Source organism: Clupea harengus, chromosome 24 (assembly GCF_900700415.2).
Source record: "Clupea harengus chromosome 24, Ch_v2.0.2, whole genome shotgun sequence".
In the NCBI taxonomy this organism is placed as follows: Eukaryota; Metazoa; Chordata; class Actinopteri; order Clupeiformes; family Clupeidae; genus Clupea; species Clupea harengus.
In genome coordinates, this window is record NC_045175.1 from 9,477,838 (window position 1) to 9,497,456 (window position 19,619).

Consider the following 19,619-nt stretch of genomic DNA (forward strand, 5'->3'; position numbering starts at 1 on the left):
TTTCCCGGTCTTTTTACGGGGTAGCAACGTTGTCACTCGTATAGGGTACATGTTACTGCAACATTTGTCCTTGGTCTCAAGTATGAGGCGGGTTTTGAGATTCAGACATACGCTACGAGGAGCAATCGACCCTGGACAGTTTGGGCGATAGTAAAGATGCTCACAATTTCAGACCAGATATCTGTAAGAGTCAGACACATCTTGTGATTTACGATTCTGCTTATAAGAGCTCTACATGAAATATGAAATATATGTTCATTTCCCATATTATAGAATGCAGACACAACATAGGCCTACTATAAGTAAAAGTGTTGTAAAAACTTTATTTATGTGTCACACCTTTGAATTCTACCAGTCCCACAATATCTAACAGTTTCATAAACATGTGTAAAACAATTACATTACATTTATAAAGCTACATAATTGCAAGCTACAGCTTAACATGTTTTGCCCAAAATAGACGTCACCTATTTAGCAACTAAACAACTGCTATGTCTATGTATATTACTATACAATTTATATAGTCTTTTATAGGTCTGAAAATGTATTTAAAAAATCAAATAATTATAGATCTGAAATAATCACATACAATAGTTTGCTTTAACATGACCATATTTACAACACTTCCAGGCAGTCTACCCATCAGCTGTCCAAACCACAGCTCATCTCTGTCACTGTGTCCATCCATCTTTCACAAAAAAAATATTTTGAGTGCTCTATTGCTTCAGCTACTTTTTCTGCCCTTGCTGCCATGGTAACTGTGATTGCTCTAGCTACTCTGACTGTCCTTGTGTCTGTTAATGATGTCACTTCCTTTATCACTTTAATCCCGGTCATCGTCGTTATAATCCCGGTCATCGTCATTCGAGAGACTGTCACCCTCATGCCTTTCAGGGTCACTCTTGTCTCCTTCGTCACTCTCACACTGGCCGTCCTTCCCCTTCCTGTTCTCCTCTTCCTCCTCTCCTTCCTGGTCCTGGTCACAGTAATCTTCATAATCATCTTGATAGTTCTGGAGGGACCCGTCCAGACTCACAGAGTCTGATAGAGGTGCAGCCATATCCCTGGAGCAAAAAAATTGAATCTAGTTTTGAATTTACAAACTAAATCCTGTTAATACAATACGTAAGAATGGCTTGTATTACACAATTTTTAAAGCAGGTTGTATTATTTAAGTAAAATTCATTATTTCAACCAAGCCATGCTATTAGAAGAGAATATTTCAGTATTTCTCAGCATAGATTGTATATTCAATCAATTTCAGCATTCAGATTGTTTTCATTCAAAACAAAACAAAAAACTCAACATGGCTGTATTTACTGAACTTTACCACATTGATGTCAAGTATTTATGTCAGTTCCGTCTGAGGTATGACTGTCCTGTCAGTTCTTAACCCTAGGGTGGCAGTGTTCCAGGAAGGAGCCCTAAGGCCTACCCGCGGCTGGTGTCTCTTTGGAGTGAGCGGACTGAGGGCGACTCGCTGCGGGAACGTCGGCTCTGGAGCGCCTTCTCTCGCACAAAGTCCTCCGACAGGCCGCACGCCTTCAGGGCCTCTGTATAGCGTCTCTCTGCCACCTGCTTGGCATTGTTCTGTGCCAGAGGGCAGAGATTAAAAACGGACCATGGGGCAATAAACCTTTTACACTGTTCATGATTTATGACACAAATTAAATGGACGTGGGATACTGAAATAGAATATGGCACCAACAGTTAAAAGATGGGATAAGTTGGAATAAGACTAAATATACACAATCTGTTAGTATGTTTATTTTTGTGTGTTTTTATATCGTTTCATTTATGTCTCCATGTATGTGTGTTATTCGGCTGTCTCCGCTCGCTCGCTCGCGCGCGCGCGCGTGCGTGTGTGTGTGTGTGCGTGCGCATGTGTGCGTGTGCGTCTGTGTGTGTGTGTGTGTGTGCGTGCGCATGTGTGTGTGTGTGTGTGTGTGTGTGTGTGCGTCTGTGTGTGTGTGTGTGTGCGTGCGCATGTGTGTGTGTGTGTGTGTGTGTGTGTGCGTGCGCATGTGTGTGTGTGTGTGTGTGTGTGTGTGTGCTCACCCGTGCCACCTGCTCCAGTAGCAGAGGTCTGCCCCGGACCCTCTCCTGTATCTCCTTCATCTCCTCCTTGTACTCTCTTCTCCGCTGAAGGTCCTGCTTCCTGTCCCGCACACACACCACTTCCAAGGTCATCAATTAATCTCTCATTCGTTCATCCATACATTCATTCACTCACTCACTCACTCACACACAAACGCATTCATTATGAAACATTTCCTGTCCCAAACACCCACCACTTCCAAGGTTATCAATTAATCTCTTGTTCATTCATTCAAATGGATAGGTTGACATCTCATTGGTTTCACTTTAATCGTCATGTTTTATTTGCATATTTCATATTTATTTCCTCATATGACACATTAACTAGGGCAGCCTCCTGCCTGAATCATTGCAAAATCACTAATTTTATCAGGCACAGAAGTATGTTAACCTTGGAGAGGGCATTGGCGAACTATTTGGAGACACAATGGTTGTCAGGACTAAAATATACTCTAACAGAATCTTTGGGACATTTCTCTGTGATCCGCACCAAAAAGCTGGTTCGGCCGCAGGAGTATTAACTCTTTAGAAAAACCTCCAAAAAGAATGAAAAGCCTGCATGCCAACTATTTAGCAGAAATTCACATTCAGCATTAGCAAATACTAGTTGGAAAAGTTACGTGCGAGTCAAAGTTAGTAAACGTTTGGTAGCCTGGCTTAATAGTAGCCAGATGTGCACATACGACGGCCCTAAAAAAGTATTCAAGTCATGACAGTACAGTCAGAAAGCATGTTAGAGACACTACATCATATTGCTCACAAAATGTTTATTAATCAAATAACTTACACATTAAAAAATATATATTCAAATATTTTAAAAAGGCTAGTGCAATTGATAGTAAAGTTAATCACGGAAATCTTGTGAACAGACATGAAATTGCTCAAACTACAGGAAGAGCTTAAGAGCCCTGAGAATACATGTAAAACTTTAAAGAGACTTCGATGTATATCGTAAACTTCTCATGCAGAATTTGCAAGACACTGAATGATAACCTGAAGTGTCTCTGCAAAATCAAGACAATGGCATTACTTCTGAAGTGTCTGGGTCCGTCTTTATTTATTTACCTTAGAAGGACTTAGAACCCCTTCAGGATTCCTCAATGGCTCTGTCTTTCATTCAAGTATCAACATCAAGTAAAAGTAAAAATTATTTCTGAGTGTTTTCTCAGTTGGTTCTGGCTGTGGCAGTGTGGAGTCCATTTGACCCACTCCTGACTTCATCTCAACCCTCCACTAACCCTGTGGCACTCTCTGCCTCTACTTGCGTGGCACATATCTCTGGCTAACCCTCTGAGACTGTCTGCCTCTACTTGCGTGGACACGCATCTCTGGCTAACCCTCTGAGACTGTCTGCCTCTACTTGCGTGGACACGCATCTCTGGCTAACCCTCTGAGACTGTCTGCCTCTACTTGCGTGGACACGCATCTCTGGCTAACCCTCTGAGACTGTCGGCCTCTGGCCTCGTGGCACGCATCTCTGGCTAACCCTCTGACACTGTCGGCCTCTGGCCTCGTGGCACATATCTCTGGCTGTACCTGAACTCCTGGAGTTTAGACTGGCTGGTCTGTGCCAGGGTCTGGTGCGGGTCGTTGGCCTGGGCGCGCCTGGTGATCACCTTCTGCAGACTCCGCTCCCGCTGCCGCTGCCTCTCCCGCCACCTCTGCTCGTCCTCCTCCGCCTTCTGCTTCTGTTCTAGAACCTTCCTGTCTCCACGGAGATGGGAAGGGGGGGGGGGCAGGGGGAGGACCGGGAGTCAGGAGGGTGCAGAGGCAGCAGGTATGACGATGAGGCTCATGGAGATTAGAGGTAGGGGAGGAAGGGGGTAAAAGGCCCTTTGACAAGTTATGGGTTGCAAGTGTAGGAGCAGGTCAGGACACAGGGGTGGAGGTTTGGGTGGGTCGGACAGGAAAACTCATAGGGGTATGAAAATAATTCAGGATTTTTTTTTTTTCTAGGGCGTGGGGTGCTGAGGAGATATGGGTAAGGTACCCTTAACTATGGGTGAAGGGTCACATGACACACTGATGCACAATATACTTGTGACACACTCGGAACACATTCTACATAGTCTAGAGCACGAAGACACAAAGCACAAACACACCACACTAGAAGTTAAGTCGAAGTCTCTAGAACATGTCCACTGTGAAGTCAGTGTGGGCCGGGGAAGAACACTGAACACTGGAGCACACAAGGGGATGAAGCACCATCCAGAGACACCGTCAAGACTTCAGGAGTTCACACTACGCAAACACAGCTCCACGTCAACGGTCCTACGGGGGAGGGAGGGGCACCGCGTAAACCAGTTTACCTTATGGCCTCTTGCCGTTTCCGGGCGGTGTCTGTGATTTTGGCGGTGAGTACTTCCTGACTGCCGGAGAGTGAGGAGCACAGGCTGGAGAAGGAGGTGCGGGGTGCGTGCCGAGAGCGAGGGGAGGAACTCGGGGAGCTCACGAACGGCCAGCGAGAGTCCCGAGGGCTCGACTTGCTCGCCTCGGTGTCAGCCGCCGCCGCCACGCGCTCCCTCCGCGAGGGGATGTTGGCCGTGCGCAGCTGGAAGGGCTCGCAGGCGGTCAGTGGCTTGGCCTCGCGTTTCCCCCGCTCCAGGTGCTTCTGGAACTTTCTGTAACTGGAGTCGAAGTCGGGCACCTCGCAGTTGATCTTGGGCCGGTGACTCGCCCGCTCGTCCGCAGCGGCTCTTTCCTTCTTCTCCCTCTCCTTCCTGTCCTCCAGTCGGCGCGCTAACATGCTCGGTGGCACCGATGCGCTGTGCAGCAAATCACGGGCCCTCATCTGCATCTTAATGGACCGGTACAGCTGGTCCTCCTTCAGCCGATCGTTGGCCGCCGCCACCTCGCGAACCGCTCGTGGCACGGGTTTGGCCCGGAAGGTGGTTCTGCTCCGGCCGGCGACCGCCTCCTCCTGGGCGAGCTTTCGCAGCTGCTCCTCGCGCTGCTCCCTCTTCAGCCGCTCGCGCTCCAGGAAGCTGAAGGGACGCTGAAGGGCTACGCCACCGCGCTGGTGGGCTTCCTCGACCTTGGCCCGCCGACGCTCCCCGTCTCGTTGGCGCAGCTCGTCGTAGAGGGGCAGGTGGACGTGCGCTGGCACGGGGCTGGCGTGGAACTGCTGCTGGCACTCGGTCAGCTCTTCCAGCTGTCGCCGGAGCTCGGTGTTCTCGTGCTCCACCTCGGCCCGCGTCTTCACCCCGTGGCGCTTGCGCCTGGCCTCCCGTAGCGTCATGTTGAAGGGCTGGGGAATCGTCGCACGCGGACGCAAACCACCGTCATCATCATCACCATCCTCCTCCTCCTTCTTCTTCTTCTTCTTCTCGGACGATTTCTTGCGCACCCCACGGCGACCTTTGACCTTGCCCTGCGCTGGGCCCTGGTGGTGGCGGCCGTCGCCCGGCTGGCTCTGGAGCGAGGAGAAGGAGTCGCAGCGCCCGCGTCTACAGGTTTGAGGAGACTTTTCCACCGAGAAGTCCTGCCACATGGTCCTGATGCGTTCTTTGGGCGAGAGCAGCAGGCCTTTCTCTGGCCGGTTCTCTTCCTCATCCTCATCATCTTCCTCCTCCTCATCATCAGACCCATCAGACACCCCTGAGACCCTCCCCAGCTCGTGGGCGGAGTGGGACTTCTTCATCCCGCACACGGGTGGCACCAGGCTGCTTCCTCCCCACTGGATCCTGTCAACAAACAAACAGACAAACAAACAAACAAGTCACTGCTGAGCCCTGCGTGCTAATGAAGTTCACTGGCAGAACTAGGCGCTGGCAACACCAAGGTAAACGGTTCAGTTCCCAGTGAGCACACGTTGTAACCTCTTGAGTTACTTACCTGCATTATAAATATAAGTATCAACTAAAACAAATGTATATACAAAGAAGTACAGTCGAAAGACACTACTGACCCCTATATACAGTGGGGAAAATAAGTATTTGAACCCCTGCCGATTTCGCAAGTTTGGCCACTTGCAAAGAAATGTGTGATCTATAATTGTAATGGTAGGTGTATTTTAACAGTGAGAAATAGAATATCAACAAACAAATCCCGAAAACTGCATTTTATAACATTTATGACTTTATTTGTATTTGATGCAGAAAATAAGTATTTGAACCCCCAAGCAAACAGCAAGAATTCTGGCTCCCAATGATCAGTTATGTGCCCAAGAAGCACACAGATTAGTCCTCATTAGGCCTAACAAGGTAGACCTGATCTCAACTGGTGACGTGTATAAAAGAAACCTGTCCAAAGAATCATACTTCACACCTTCAACCTCACCACCATGAGCAAGACCAAAGAGTTGACCAAGAACGTCAGAGATAAGATTGTAGACCTGCACAAGGCTGGAATGGGTTACAAAACCATCGGCAAGCAGCTTGGTGAGAAGCAGACAACTATTGGTGCGATTATTCGTAAATGGAAGCAACACCAAACAACTGTCCATCGCTCTAGGTCTGGGGCTCCATGCAAGATATCCCCTCGTGCGGTATCGGTGATCATCCGAAAGGTGCAGAATAACCCCAGAACTACACAGGGGGAGCTTGTGAATGATCTCAAGGCAGCTGGGACCACAGTCACCAAGAAAACCATTGGCAACACACTACGCCGTAATGGTTTGAAGTACTGCAGAACTCGCAAGGTCCCCCTGCTCAAGGAAGCACATGTACAGGGCCGTCTGAAGTTTGCCCATGAACACTTGAATGATTCTAAGGAGGATTGGGAGACAGGATGTGGTCAGATGACAACAAAAACAAGCTCTTTGGCATCAACTCGACTTGCCGCGTTTGGAGGGGAAAGAATGCTGAATATGACCCCAAGAACACCATCCCCTCCGTCAAGCATGGAGGAGGAAACATTATGCTTTGGGGCTGTTTCTCTGCCAAGGGTACAGGACGACTCCACTGCATCGAGGGGACTATGGATGGGGCCATGTAACGTGGAATATTGGGCTTGAACCTCATTCCCTCCCATTGAAAACGCAACCTTAAGGATTTGGAGAGGATCTGCAAAGAGGAGTGGACCAAAATCCCTCCTGAGATGTGTGTAAACCTGGTGACCAACTACAAGAAAAGTCTGACGTCTGTGCTTGCCAACAAGGGTTATTCCACCAAGTACTAAGTCATGTTTTGTTAGGGGTTCAAACACTTATTTTCTGCATCAAATGCAAATTAAGTCATAAATGTTATAAAATGCAGTTTTCTGGATTTTTTTGTTGATATTCTGTTTCTCACTGTTACAATACACCTACTATTACAATTAAAGATCACACATTTCTCTGCAAGTGGCCAAACTTGCAAAATCGGCAGGGGTTCAAATACTTATTTTCCCCACTGTATGTGATTCTAAACATCAACAGGCAGAATTGGGTGATGACAACTCTAAGGTAATTGGTTAAAATCCTAGGGAGCACATGCACACACACTCGTGTCTGAGTTCATTACCTGTATTACAAGTAAAAGTATAAACTACATGAATAAATGTTATTGAGGCGCCAAGAAAGCTAACTAAATCACTTGATAACTGCTCTGAGTAAAACCTAAGACAGCTCATTTTACACAGTCCGTGTACAGATTCTGATTCGTTAACAGCACACACATTCTTGTGTCCTGCCTGTGTAGGTCTGTATAAACAGCAACAACACATGTGATTGGTCAGAGCTTTCCATCTTGCACCAATCACAAGCCCCCCATATTAGTTTTGTCCTCACTGTTGAGACACGCGTTGTGTGTTGTCCCCTCCTGGTCCTCCCTTGAGCTCCAGCTTCTTGCGGTACATCTGCTCCAGCTGGGCCATGGTGTGCAGGTGGGCTTTCTTCAGCTGCTCCAGCTTGCGGTAGTACTCCTCGTTGGAGAAGTAGAACTCGCGCAGGTCGATGTGGTCCCCCGTCACCCGGTAGTCCTTGATCAGGAGCGGGGAGCCCTTTCCAGGGGAGTCCTCCACCGCCACGTCGGAATCAATGTCGTACTCCATCTGAGACGGGGAGGAGCGAGGGGAAACGGATGTAGATTCATTGAGAGAGAGTTAAGGAAAGACAAAAAAAGAGATGAGAATTGAAAGAGCAGAAGAAGGCCAAGGTTTTGTCACTAGACCTGCTGTAATGATGTGATTCTGAATTAACGATGAAAAGGTATTTTTTTTAAATACTCCTGTGAAATCCATGCATTATGATAATTTTTTTATAAACTGATATAGTATAGTGAAGACTGTGTTTATCATTAAGCTTTTAACATGGCATACGCATCAAATCATCCAGTGTGATCACCAATTTATAATAATACCAGAATACTTCCAAAGTATTCCAAGATACAATCATTAAGTTAACATTAATGTACATCAATGTACATACCTATGACAGTAGTGATCTTTTCATTTAATATATATTTTCCCACGTTGATATTTGACTCAACCAAGCTTTCAGACATTGGGAGGTGCCATGATGGTATTTTTCCTATCATCCATTTATAACATGGTGTAGTACAAATGTACAGGACAATCAGTCATGCCTTAGGTAGTAATAACTAGCTGGAGAAGATGTGTTTGCCATACGCAATGGCTAGTTTAACACTATAAAAGTTTGGGTGAGTCGGACAGGATCATTCATAGGGGTATGAAAATAGTTCAGGAAGTTTCTTTCCTAGGGCGTGGTGTGATGGAGGGTTACTCGAGTCTGTGGAGGGTTACACGACACTGACGCAAATTGTACATGATCACTTGGCACAGATTCTATAGAGGGTAGTCTAGACTAAACTAGACACCACACTAAGCACAAACACACCACACGTTATGTCGAAGCCTCTCTCTTGTTTTCAAATCTGCAGCCTGTTCTCTAAAATAACCATTTGCAGGTGTGCCGTTATACTTCATTTGTCAAGGACAATATCAGCATGTAAGCTGGAATGCGCTGGATGAGTTAGTAGATAAGTTAATGGTCAAAAGATCTGCCTAAATGGATCTAAATATTTAATTTACAGCTGCAGTTCCCACACAGGTGAAAGAAAACAGGCAAATACAATATAATTAGTAAAGAGTGGCGAGATACGGTGTATGGGTGTAATATGAGGAAGCCATATTGCGCTCAGTTTAAGCTCATTATCTGTAGGTGTGTCAGAAAAGCCATATGGCAGACAAATCCCTTAGAGGACAGTTGCCTTAGCTGCCAATTCTGTCTGATGATGAATGACTATTTCTGCCAAACCAATTTCATTTTACAAATACAGAGACGTAGACATATCTTTCCTTGTATAACAATAATGTAACATAAATAATATATTTCCTGTGGTAGTTTATATACAAACAGCTTAACCGGTCGTATTATAATTATTAACAAACGGCGAAAGAAATCCAGGTCATCAGTCAGTGGGTCTAGTGGTCTGCGTTTGACATTTAAAATGCAGTGTGTATCATGTACTTCAAGCTATTGGAAAAAACAAAACCATTAGGCTAATAGAGGGTGCAAGTAAATCCTCGATACTTTGATGCACCTACAGCAACAGGTGTATTCGCACCAGATAAGATTATGAGCGGTCTCCAAGTTTAGGTCTGGACAAAAGGACTATGACTAGCAAGAAAATTAACCCTGAGGTCACTAAATAAGTCCCTGTCTATTAGACTAATGTCCAGTGAAGAAATCGTGACTAAATTTGCCAATGTTTAGCTAGCAACTAACGTTAACGTTAGCTTAGAATCCGTCACTTCGCAGCGTACGTTAGTTCATTATCGATAGTAAACAAAAATACACAAGATGGATACCAAATGTAAGGCTTTAATCGTTCACAATTCCTCCAATGGAAATTACCTCTTTCTCATAATCTCGGTTGTCCATTTGTCTCCTCGTCGCGTACGGGAGAGTCCTTTCCCGTTCATACAGAGCCACGGGCGCCTTGGTGTGTGGGTCTACCGGCGTTTTCAGACACGAAGTAACAAGGATGTTGGTTCGATGATTGCGCTGCATAGTTACCCACCTTTTTGCACTGTTTACGTAAAAAAGTTTGAGACAAATTTGTGTATTCGTCAGAGACTAGATTAACGGATGTTGCACCTGGGTTTCTCCTGCTGAGCAACGACGCCGCGTGGTGAAACCAAGGAAGTGACACAGATAATTGAGGAAGTGAGGAAACGGTCAGGATTCCCTTCTAAAACTGCATGACCCCTATTTCAGTCAGAGCAACAGACGGGCGACAATCCTAGGAATTTAATATTCATCAACTAGCTTCAGACATACCAATTTGTATAATGAACTCTGCCTTTACAATTACTTTACTAATGTCACTATTTAACTTATCAAAATACATGAAAATGAGCATCGGCTGCAGCTACATGAGCTATATCTACAAATCACTTTAATGCTGACTTTCCAAACAGATTTCCCCCCAAATAAACAAATCGGTCATACCAACTGCTATGTGTTTCAAGTGACTTGCCAACAGCCAATTAGATTTAAGGATTACCTACTTATCACTGGCAAAGCAGCACAAGCAGTTGTCAAAATGGACTGAGAGGTCATGGAGTGTTGTCAGAAAAGACAAGAAAACCAAGTGCTAGCGTCCAAGAAAAAAACACAAACGTTTTTATTACATTACGCAAGGTGACAACTAAACATTTCGTAAGACGTTTGAAGGGGGTGGTTCTCTCGCAAGCACAGTCAAAGACGGGAGTGTTGACACGGGTCTTCCGACGTCACTCCTTATCGGGTGTTCACCTGCAAGACAAGAGAATGGATTAGGAGTATTATTGAGACCAGTTAATGGTATTAACCCCCACCTCCAATTGTTTTTTTTCCCATTGCCAGTGTCTACCTCATTGTCTACCTTTTAAGCAGCAGTGCAATAGGACTACCCAGTTCAGCTATTTAATATGATTAAAAAGTTAGCAGATAAAAAGTTAGCAGATATAATGGACTGCTTAAAAAAAAAAAAAAAAAAAAAAAAAAGCTAAAACATATTTATTTACATTTTCTTTAAGCTATACATATATAATTTTAATTCAAGTTAGCCTATATATATTTAAGCTCTTCATCAGTAAGCGTTATTGAATACTCACCACATCGTCGATCTTCAGGATGCAGCGCACCGTTTCCGTGGCGAGGGTGAGGGCACTGACGGACACCAGCAGAGGCTGCACCACCAGCTCTTCCAGAATGTTAGAGATTCCGCCCTAAGAGAGAGAGACGGAGGGAGAAAATAAGTAACCATCTCCATCGCTTTGTTCAGGCTTGACTATGTTCTTGTGAAAGAGTCTACTAAATAAATGAACGTTAAAAAGTGGTATGTTTTGGTGTAAGGGTCTACTAAACTAAGAAATGCTACAAAGCAAGGCATTTTGTATTCACTTAAAATGTATAAAACACAAAAATGGTTATTTTTTGCATGTGCTAAAGACACTGCCCAACACAGCAACATGGTTGAGTGGAATCAGGTTTACAACCAAATCCAGCTAAGCAACAGCCAGACGCTACATGTATGGCTTTTCCAGGGGCTACTGCACCTTGCGGACGTTGATCCCGGCTGTCTTCTCCCCCTGGGCGTGTCTGTTGCGCAACTCCGTCACCGTGGAGATGGGGTTGAGGCCGGCGTTCTCGGCCAGCGTGGACGGGATGACCTCCAGGGCGTCGGCATAAGCCCGCACGCAGTAGGCCTCCATGCCAGCCAGAGTGCGGGAATACTCCGCCAGACGCAGCGCCAGCTCAATCTCAGGAGCACCACCGCCCGCTATGAGGGCCCTGGGGGAGGAGGGGAGGGAGGCAGCAGGAGAGTAAGGAAAAAGACTTAAAAGCATACATATATATATTTCAAAAAAAGATTCAAAAGCATCTGCTTTCATCTGCTTCAGTTCATTGTAAATTATCAAAATCTTCATAAGAAAGATGAGATCAGTGGTGTAAGAGGGCTGCGAAACTGGCTAGTGGTGTGGGTCACTAGACCAGTACTATATGCCCCCTAAGTCAATCTGTGGCTGTGGGCTCAGAGTGAAGTAGACAGATCACTATACACACCATGTATGCCCACAGCCAAACTTTACAACAGATCTACATTTAGCATAAGCGTGGGTTTCTCCTTGTCCTCCCTCCCAGCGTGACCTCACCTCTTCTTTACGAGGCAGCGGATGACGCAGAGGCCATCGTGGATGGATCGCTCGGCCTCTTCGATCACCAGTTTGTTAGACCCGCGCACAACGATGCTCACGGTCTTTCCTGGGTTAGTAATGCCAGTGATCTAGGGGAAAACATGCACAGAAACATTCAGGTTGGACGGCTCTGGCATACCCATTAACATTAACTTCGGTCATGTTCAATCTGAAGACAGAATTTACTAAAAACCAGATCACCGTGTCGAACCACAGCCTACACTTTCCTGCCATTGAAATACATGTGCATCCCAGTTTTAACTGTATGCACATGCAGGACATTATTTCATCATGTATAATATCTCAACAAGCCACTGATCAGAGCAAGGAGATATCCTGAAAGTTTAAGATTTTAATTCAGACAAAATTTCCACTCCACTCTATAAAGTACTATATAGAAAGAGCAAATTATAAAGTTAAGTTGAGTGAAGAGAAGGTATTGTCGGGGAGTTTGGAGGCTGACCAGTGGTAAAGGGGTTCACAGGGCCAGTACTATGATCCCCGTTGTTCTGTGGCCATGGGATCGGTGTGGGTGCAGCAGCATCATCCGTAAGACACAGACGAGCTGCCGCACCAGACATAGACGGACACTACACACACCATACACCCACGGCCAACTCAGCTTTAACATGTCAAAATAAGAGCAAAATGTGTAGATAACAAGGGCTTAAAATTTGAGAAACGCTTTAAAAAGCCACCTTTACATTCTGCATCTGCATTCTAAATTCAGCGAATAAGGAAACAGCTGATCTGAGAGAAATAAATTGCCTCCATGAGTCTTCTTGGCTCTAGCCAGCCCAGAAGTGCATCAATCAGCCATCAAACTGAAGGAAGGAGGCAGACTGCTTTGTGAGTCATGGGTGAGACGAATGAGAAACAGCCAACTCCATTCAGACCTCTGCTCAAAGCCAGTCTCTCTATAGAGCTCCGTGCATGAGCCAAAATGACTTTTTTTAACGTAATTTGAGAACAAGAGAGCAGATTTCATCCACACAGGAAACAAAATATCCTTAGAACTTCATGCTCTTGTAATGTTTACATGTGGACACTGAAATTAATATTTGCCATGCTTTTCTGGAACAGGTTATTGTTACTGAATAATTTTAGAGCTGAGAGCAGTTATTCATTACCTGCTTTGCCCAAAGCATCTCTTTTACTAACAGTTCTGAAAAAACCAAAGCCCATCATTTCAGGGAAATAATCACACCGACCAGCTTTGATTTATAATGCTCTTTCCTTCGTCTCCTTTCAGTGACAGCTGGTGCGGAGCGCAACGTCTGACGGGCTCGTTAGTGCCAAGACTAATTAGGGTGAAACGAGGCCAAAAGACGGGAGTGAACACATTACCTTCACCAGTCTGCCAGAGCCGTCCAGGCTCACCTCCTCTACCAGCTCAGCAGTGGCCAGCATCTCGGGGGCAAACTGGTCGATGTGGGCGACGGGCTTGGTGCCAATGGTCTGGTGGTAAAAAAGGGGAGGCAAATGAGGTGACAGATTGATTGAGTGTGTGTGTGTGTGTGTGTGTGTGTGTGTGTGTGTGTGTGTGTGTGTGTGTGTGTGTGTGGAGAGAGTCTTTGTTTCACAGCCCATGCATTAGTATTCACTTAATTCCTGAACTGTTCAATTTCCCATTTCCTATTCGCAGTTGTCAACTTCCATCTATTCTGTTTACAGTTCGGACTAGCCACGTCTACGCTCACTTAGATAATATGTATTATTCCATGCATCATCATCATCAGGTTACTTGTGTCAGTACGGTAGTAAATTTGTGTATCCTCTGGATGTTCATATCATTTTAAAGTTAATTTACCTCATCTGACTTTATATTAAATCACACCCAGGGTCAGCAATGCATTTACTTGACACTGAGCAGCCATTTCCTATAACATTAACCTATTATTTACAATATGACATTAACCTATAAAACATTTAAAAATTTCTGTTGAAAACTGCATCCAGTCAATATTCACCAGAATATGTTTTTTTATAATATGTGACTGTCAAAGTAAACCTTTACTGGTTGTCATAGTTGATGCGGCATCCAAGTCATTTTATGTTCTATCTAACATTAATATAACATGCTTATGGGGGAAGGGCATTGATCGAATGTGAAAAACCGAATTGGTCGTCATGGCAGCACGCATTGGTGGCTCAGGAATAAGGTGGATAATTTTTTTTTTTTTTTTTAATCAAACAGAAAAATGTTACTGATGCCTGAATCTGTACCACATAAAGTAAAGAACACATACTGAATGAATAACTACACCGTGCATTTCATCTGAAGTACATTATACAATGCACACCGCTATTCCAATTGATTTTAAACTTAAAAATGTAACAAAGCGAATAGGTCCCAAAATACAGGTTACAGAGAGGGCAGGTACATAAACTGAATGGTTGTAGGGGAGTTTGGAGGCTGACCAGTGGTAAAGGGGTTCACAGGGCCAGTACTATGATCCCCGTTGTTCTGTGGCCATGGGATCGGTGTGGGTGCAGCAGCATCATCCGTAAGACACAGACGAGCTGCCGCACCAGACATAGACGGACACTACACACACCATACACCCACGGCCAACATGAACATGTCAAAATAAGAGCATAAGGCATGAAGGGGCAACAAACCTTGCAGATGAACTCAATCTCCTCTCTCTCGATCTCCTTGATGACCATGATCTTCATCTTGTTGAGGAAGTGCAGGGCGAGATCACTAAGCGCATCCCTAACAACGCAGAGGTCAGAGTTCAAAATCGTGCCACTTAGACTAGCATCTGCTTTCATCTGCTTCAGTTCATTGTAAATAACCAAAATCTCCATAAGAAAAATTAGATCAGTGGTGTAAGAGGGCTGCGAAACTGGCTAGTGGTGTGGGTCACTAGACCAGTACTATATGCCCCCTAAGTCAATCTGTGGCTGTGGGCTCAGTGTGGAACAGACAGATCACCATACACACCATATACATCCACAGCCACATTTTACAACAGATCCACAGAAGTAATGAAGCGAACATACAAAAGCTTGGGATTTGACACAATGTCACAAATGTATCATGTCAACTTGACTAGCAATAGAAAATGCATCTTAAAAACATTGGTGTGGTATCCAACTGCTGTGTCACACATCCCATGACAGGGCGACTAGGAAATCAGACTGTGGCGCTTGGTAGGCGAGCCATCTCAGATACCACTACTGACCCCACCCCACCCACCCAACCCCACCATCACCCGACCCGCTTTACCTGAGGATGGATTTCTGGATGAGCAGGACGTTGCAGCCCGCCTTCTTGATCTGTTTGACCAGGTTGAGGATATAAGCACGCTCCTCGCGGAGGACCCGGTCCATCTGTGCGTAGTCTGACACTACAATCTGGTTGTCCATCTGCATGCAAGAATTAAACCAGAATTATATATATTTTTTTTTTAAATCAACTTGCCTTTCAAGAAAAGCAAGCAAAATGATCAATACAACAGTGAACTCTTTGTAGTCCATCAGAGACTTTACCATGGGAATCAAAACTAATGAGGGGGAAAAAAGAATTTCACTTAAACTTTTTAACTTATTTTGGATTTTGAGAGAAAGATGATTCCTTACAACGTTCATGTTCAGTTCATTTCTAAATGACCAAAATCTCCATAAGAAAAATGAGATCAGTGGTGTAAGAGGGCTGCGAAACTGGCTAGGGGTGTGGGTCACTAGACCAGTACTATATGCCCCCTAAGTCAATCTGTGGCTGTGGGCTCAGTGTGGAACAGACAGATCACCATACACACCATATACATCCACAGCCACATTTTACAACGGTGTTCTATGCATGAATCTACTAGGGTAAACCTCCAGATTAAAGTATGGACTAAGGTGCAAGTGTAAATGAACAACGTCACACAGAATATCTGCATAGCAAAGAACCGTGGCTCAGCCCTCTAATTCTATTTTTTCTCGTCAAAAGCACTCACGTCTGTCTTGGGAGGGGACAGGCAGAACTGGATGAGGCCGATCTTGGCCTTCTCCATGCGGGACAGCCCGGAGTTCACCACCTTCTGGGTAAGGACCAGCCCATCCACCATCTCACAGTCATCAATGGTGCCTCTGCAAACCACAGGCACGTTTAGAACCAACATATGTAAATATAAAGTTAAGTTGAGTGAAGAGTAGGTATTGTTGGGGAGTTTGGAGGCTGACCAGTGGTAAAGGGGTTCACAGGGCCAGTACTATGATCCCCGTTGTTCTGTGGCCATGGGATCGGTGTGGGTGCAGCAGCATCATCCATAAGACACAGACGAGCTGCCGCACCAGACATAGACGGACACTACACACACCATACACCCACGGCCAACATGAACATGTCAAAATAAGAGCAAAACGCGTGGATAAAGAGGGCTAAAGAAAATTTGAGAAACGCTTTAAAAAGGCGACTTTACATTCTGCATCTGCATTCTAAATACCACATGCACATTTAGAACCAACACACTCATCACTGAATTAAACGAACACACTCAAATCATCTTCAACTGAATTATCTTAAACATGTGCAGAAGTCCAAGAACCCTAATTCAACATTCATTAGATGGACTATGTATAGATGCACTATAACTGAGAACAACACTAAAACTAGATTTTCGAAACTGCACTATAAATGGATTCTCCAAATTCATCACATGCATACAAAGTCCAATAACCAATGCATTAATACAAAAAATGATATTAAGATATCTATTAACTCTATGCATGAAGTCCATGTAAGCCTGGTCTTCGTCACTGTTTCTCCTTTACTTACTAAAAAAAAAAAAACGATGACACCCCCCTCTAACAAAGTGATCAGAACATCGCCTTACTCCTCTCACATCCCACATGACCTTGCTCTCTCGCTCCCTCACCCGAGCTTCTTTACAATGTTGATGTCGCGCAGGTCGACGGTGGTGGCGGTGGCTGGGTCGATGACCTGCATGACTGCGTCCACGCACATGGGCGCCAGCAGGCTGGAGTACTGCGACACCACCTTGGAGCAGAGGGAGGTGGTGGCGCTGTTGAACAGCGTCTCGCGGTCACTCAGCAGCACTGGCGTGCTGATGGACTCCAGCACCTCCACACCCTTGTCCACTGCCTTCTGGAAGGACTCAGAGATAATGGTGGGGTGGATACCTGAGAGGAAGCAGGGAGAGAGAGAGAAAGATGAATTAAGCGAAAATACATCAAATACTTTTTAAGTAGCTGTAAATATGAGTCGTGCTCATATGTATTTGTCTTCACAAAAGCTACCAAACATATTTTTCTGTGTGTCTGTATGTGTGTGTAGTCCATAAAGAAAAATACTTCACTAGCAACAACACCCAATATGTGTCAACAACTGTTTCCTAAGTCAATTTGGATAAAAGCATCTGCTTTCATCTGCTTCAGTTCATTGTAAATGAACTAAATCTCCATAAGAAAAATGAGATCAGTGGTGTAAGAGGGCTGCGAAACTGGCTAGTGGTGTGGGTCACTAGACCAGTACTATATGCCCCCTAAGTCAATCTGTGGCTGTGGGCTCAGAGTGGAACGGACAGGTCACCATACACACCATATACATCCACAGCCACATTTTACAACAGATCTACAGAAGTAAGAGGGGCTCCAATCGAAGCGAACATACAAAAGCTTGGAATTTGACAAAGTGTCACAAATGTATCATGTGAGCTTGTCATGGAAAGCACCAAATGTGTATTCTGTTATTTGGTACCTTTCTGTAACAGTCTGGCACAGGCTTCCAGGAGAGCTCCGGCAATCACCACCACAGATGTGGTGCCATCCCCGGCCTCGATGTCCTGAGCTTTGGACAGCTCAACCAACTGGAAATCAAGGAATCAAGTCTGTGATACTATCCCCCCAGTGATATGTTTATATATTGTTTTTCCTATGTTTGTAAAAGTACTTAATATGTTAAGTGTTTAATGTGTACGTTTATTGTTTGCACCAATATACCATAGAAAGTTCCTTGTAAACCTCCTTGGCAATAAAAACGTTTCTGATTCTGAATATCTAACTAACATGTAGATACAAATCAAAAGGAACACTACCACCATTAGTACATATACTAGTGGAACCATAAATCTTACCATTTTTGCTGCAGGGTGGATAACTTGCATCTGTTTCAAAATGGTAGCACCATCGTTGGTAATAGTGACGTCTCCCTTCCCATCCTGAATCTGAGGAAGACATCATGAAGAATCATTTAGTCAAAACAAGTGAATTCATGACACCATTTAAAATTACAGGGCGGGTAGGTGATTTTTACCATTTTGTCCATGCCCTTTGGCCCCAAACTCGTTCTGATGGCATCGGCGACAGCTGTCAAACAAAGAAGTTGGTACTGTTACAATGCCACACCCATATATGGACATGAGGAACCCCATGTCTGCACCAGTGGCTGCAAATCATGGGACTGCATGAGACAAAATAATTCAAACACATACGTCACATTTCTCAGCACCGCAGATTATCTTAATGCTAAGTTTCTCGGTGCTGCTAACCTTTTAAATGCTAAGATCAATTTTCCTGTGGCAATGACGCAGCAACATGACAGTTTAGCATCGATACGGTAATAACGTACCGCTTCTAAGGCAAACAGAAACCCACAATGAAACTGAGTAGGAAGATTACACAAATCGCGGAGATAACGTGCAACATCCAAGCAAGTATAAGTTAACAACAGTCTACTTTTAGGCAACTGAGCTAATATAATAACTAGCTAACGTTAGCAACTGAGCATCCTCTCATTCAAACACGCCTCCGTTACAAAGGATGCTGCACTCCGCTGCGACCAAGTGCTGCAAGCACATAACACGAAACTAAATTCTAAAGTTTCTTCATGGAACACTACAATTGGCAAGGATTCTTAAATTACCTTTTGCTGCATTAATGTTACTGAATCGAATCTGTGTGGGCTTGTCACGGTCAACATATGCCCCTCCTTTGTGTCTCCCTGGCATTAGAGCCTTTGGTGCCGGCATCCTTGATAATATTTGTGTAGTTGGGATCCCGAACTATTTCTTTATGAAATAATTGTACCACCGATTCACTTAAGATTGAAATACTGCAGGATGGGTTCCGATTTAGCTCAGTCTCCCGATCTCACCAGAACCTTCCAGAGCCACCGGTTGCGCCACAGGCATAGAAAGGACCATAAAAGTATATTTCAGCGCGCATGATGATGACGTATCTAGTAGTCCAAAAACATGCCATCCAGACATCATTCATTTCAGGCACTTATAATAAATCGAAGAACACATCGAACATATTCCTGTGTTTTATTTTGGCTTTATCTCTGAGATTAATGTTTTTCCTGCCATCCCGTTTTTTTAAAAACATGGTAAAATGTACCTGCGGTCCGTCATATATCATATTTCAAGTTCATTATTCCTTCTTTT

The 19,619-nt window shown here is 44.7% G+C and overlaps 2 protein-coding genes and 3 non-coding genes across 6 annotated transcripts; all 5 read right to left on the reverse strand.

Moving 5' to 3' along the window:
• Positions 1–303: 303 nt before the first annotated feature.
• Positions 304–10,520, reverse strand: fam161a (FAM161 centrosomal protein A). The gene is made up of 7 exons (XM_031561888.2): positions 9,893–10,520; positions 7,805–8,067; positions 4,407–5,780; positions 3,634–3,801; positions 2,059–2,158; positions 1,436–1,590; positions 304–1,064 (listed from the first exon to the last, which is right to left on the reverse strand). The coding sequence occupies exons 1-7, from the start codon at positions 10,046–10,048 to the stop codon at positions 824–826; spliced, it is 2,457 nt and encodes an 818-aa protein (XP_031417748.1). The 5' UTR covers positions 10,049–10,520; the 3' UTR covers positions 304–823.
• A 115-nt stretch (positions 10,521–10,635) lies between these two features.
• cct4 (chaperonin containing TCP1, subunit 4 (delta)) lies at positions 10,636–19,388 on the reverse strand. Of its 2 annotated transcripts, XM_012822514.3 has the most exons (13): positions 19,097–19,388; positions 18,488–18,540; positions 18,309–18,398; positions 17,933–18,041; positions 17,091–17,355; positions 16,170–16,302; positions 15,455–15,594; positions 14,842–14,938; positions 13,567–13,677; positions 12,178–12,308; positions 11,581–11,815; positions 11,137–11,250; positions 10,636–10,795 (listed from the first exon to the last, which is right to left on the reverse strand). In XM_012822514.3, exons 1-13 carry the CDS (start codon positions 19,200–19,202, stop codon positions 10,781–10,783), a joined length of 1,599 nt encoding a protein of 532 aa, XP_012677968.1. In that variant the 5' UTR covers positions 19,203–19,388; the 3' UTR covers positions 10,636–10,780. The 2 variants fall into 2 exon arrangements, with proteins under 2 accessions (XP_012677968.1, XP_031417749.1); XM_031561889.2 differs by lacking the exon at positions 10,636–10,795 and having other exon boundaries at positions 11,122–11,250.
• LOC116219414 lies at positions 12,657–12,827 on the reverse strand. The gene has a single exon (XR_004163190.1). It is a non-coding gene; the product is annotated as a small nucleolar RNA SNORA23 (small nucleolar RNA).
• LOC116219416 lies at positions 14,615–14,785 on the reverse strand. The gene has a single exon (XR_004163191.1). It is a non-coding gene; the product is annotated as a small nucleolar RNA SNORA23 (small nucleolar RNA).
• Positions 16,370–16,540, reverse strand: LOC116219418. The gene has a single exon (XR_004163192.1). It is a non-coding gene; the product is annotated as a small nucleolar RNA SNORA23 (small nucleolar RNA).
• Positions 19,389–19,619: the final 231 nt, after the last annotated feature.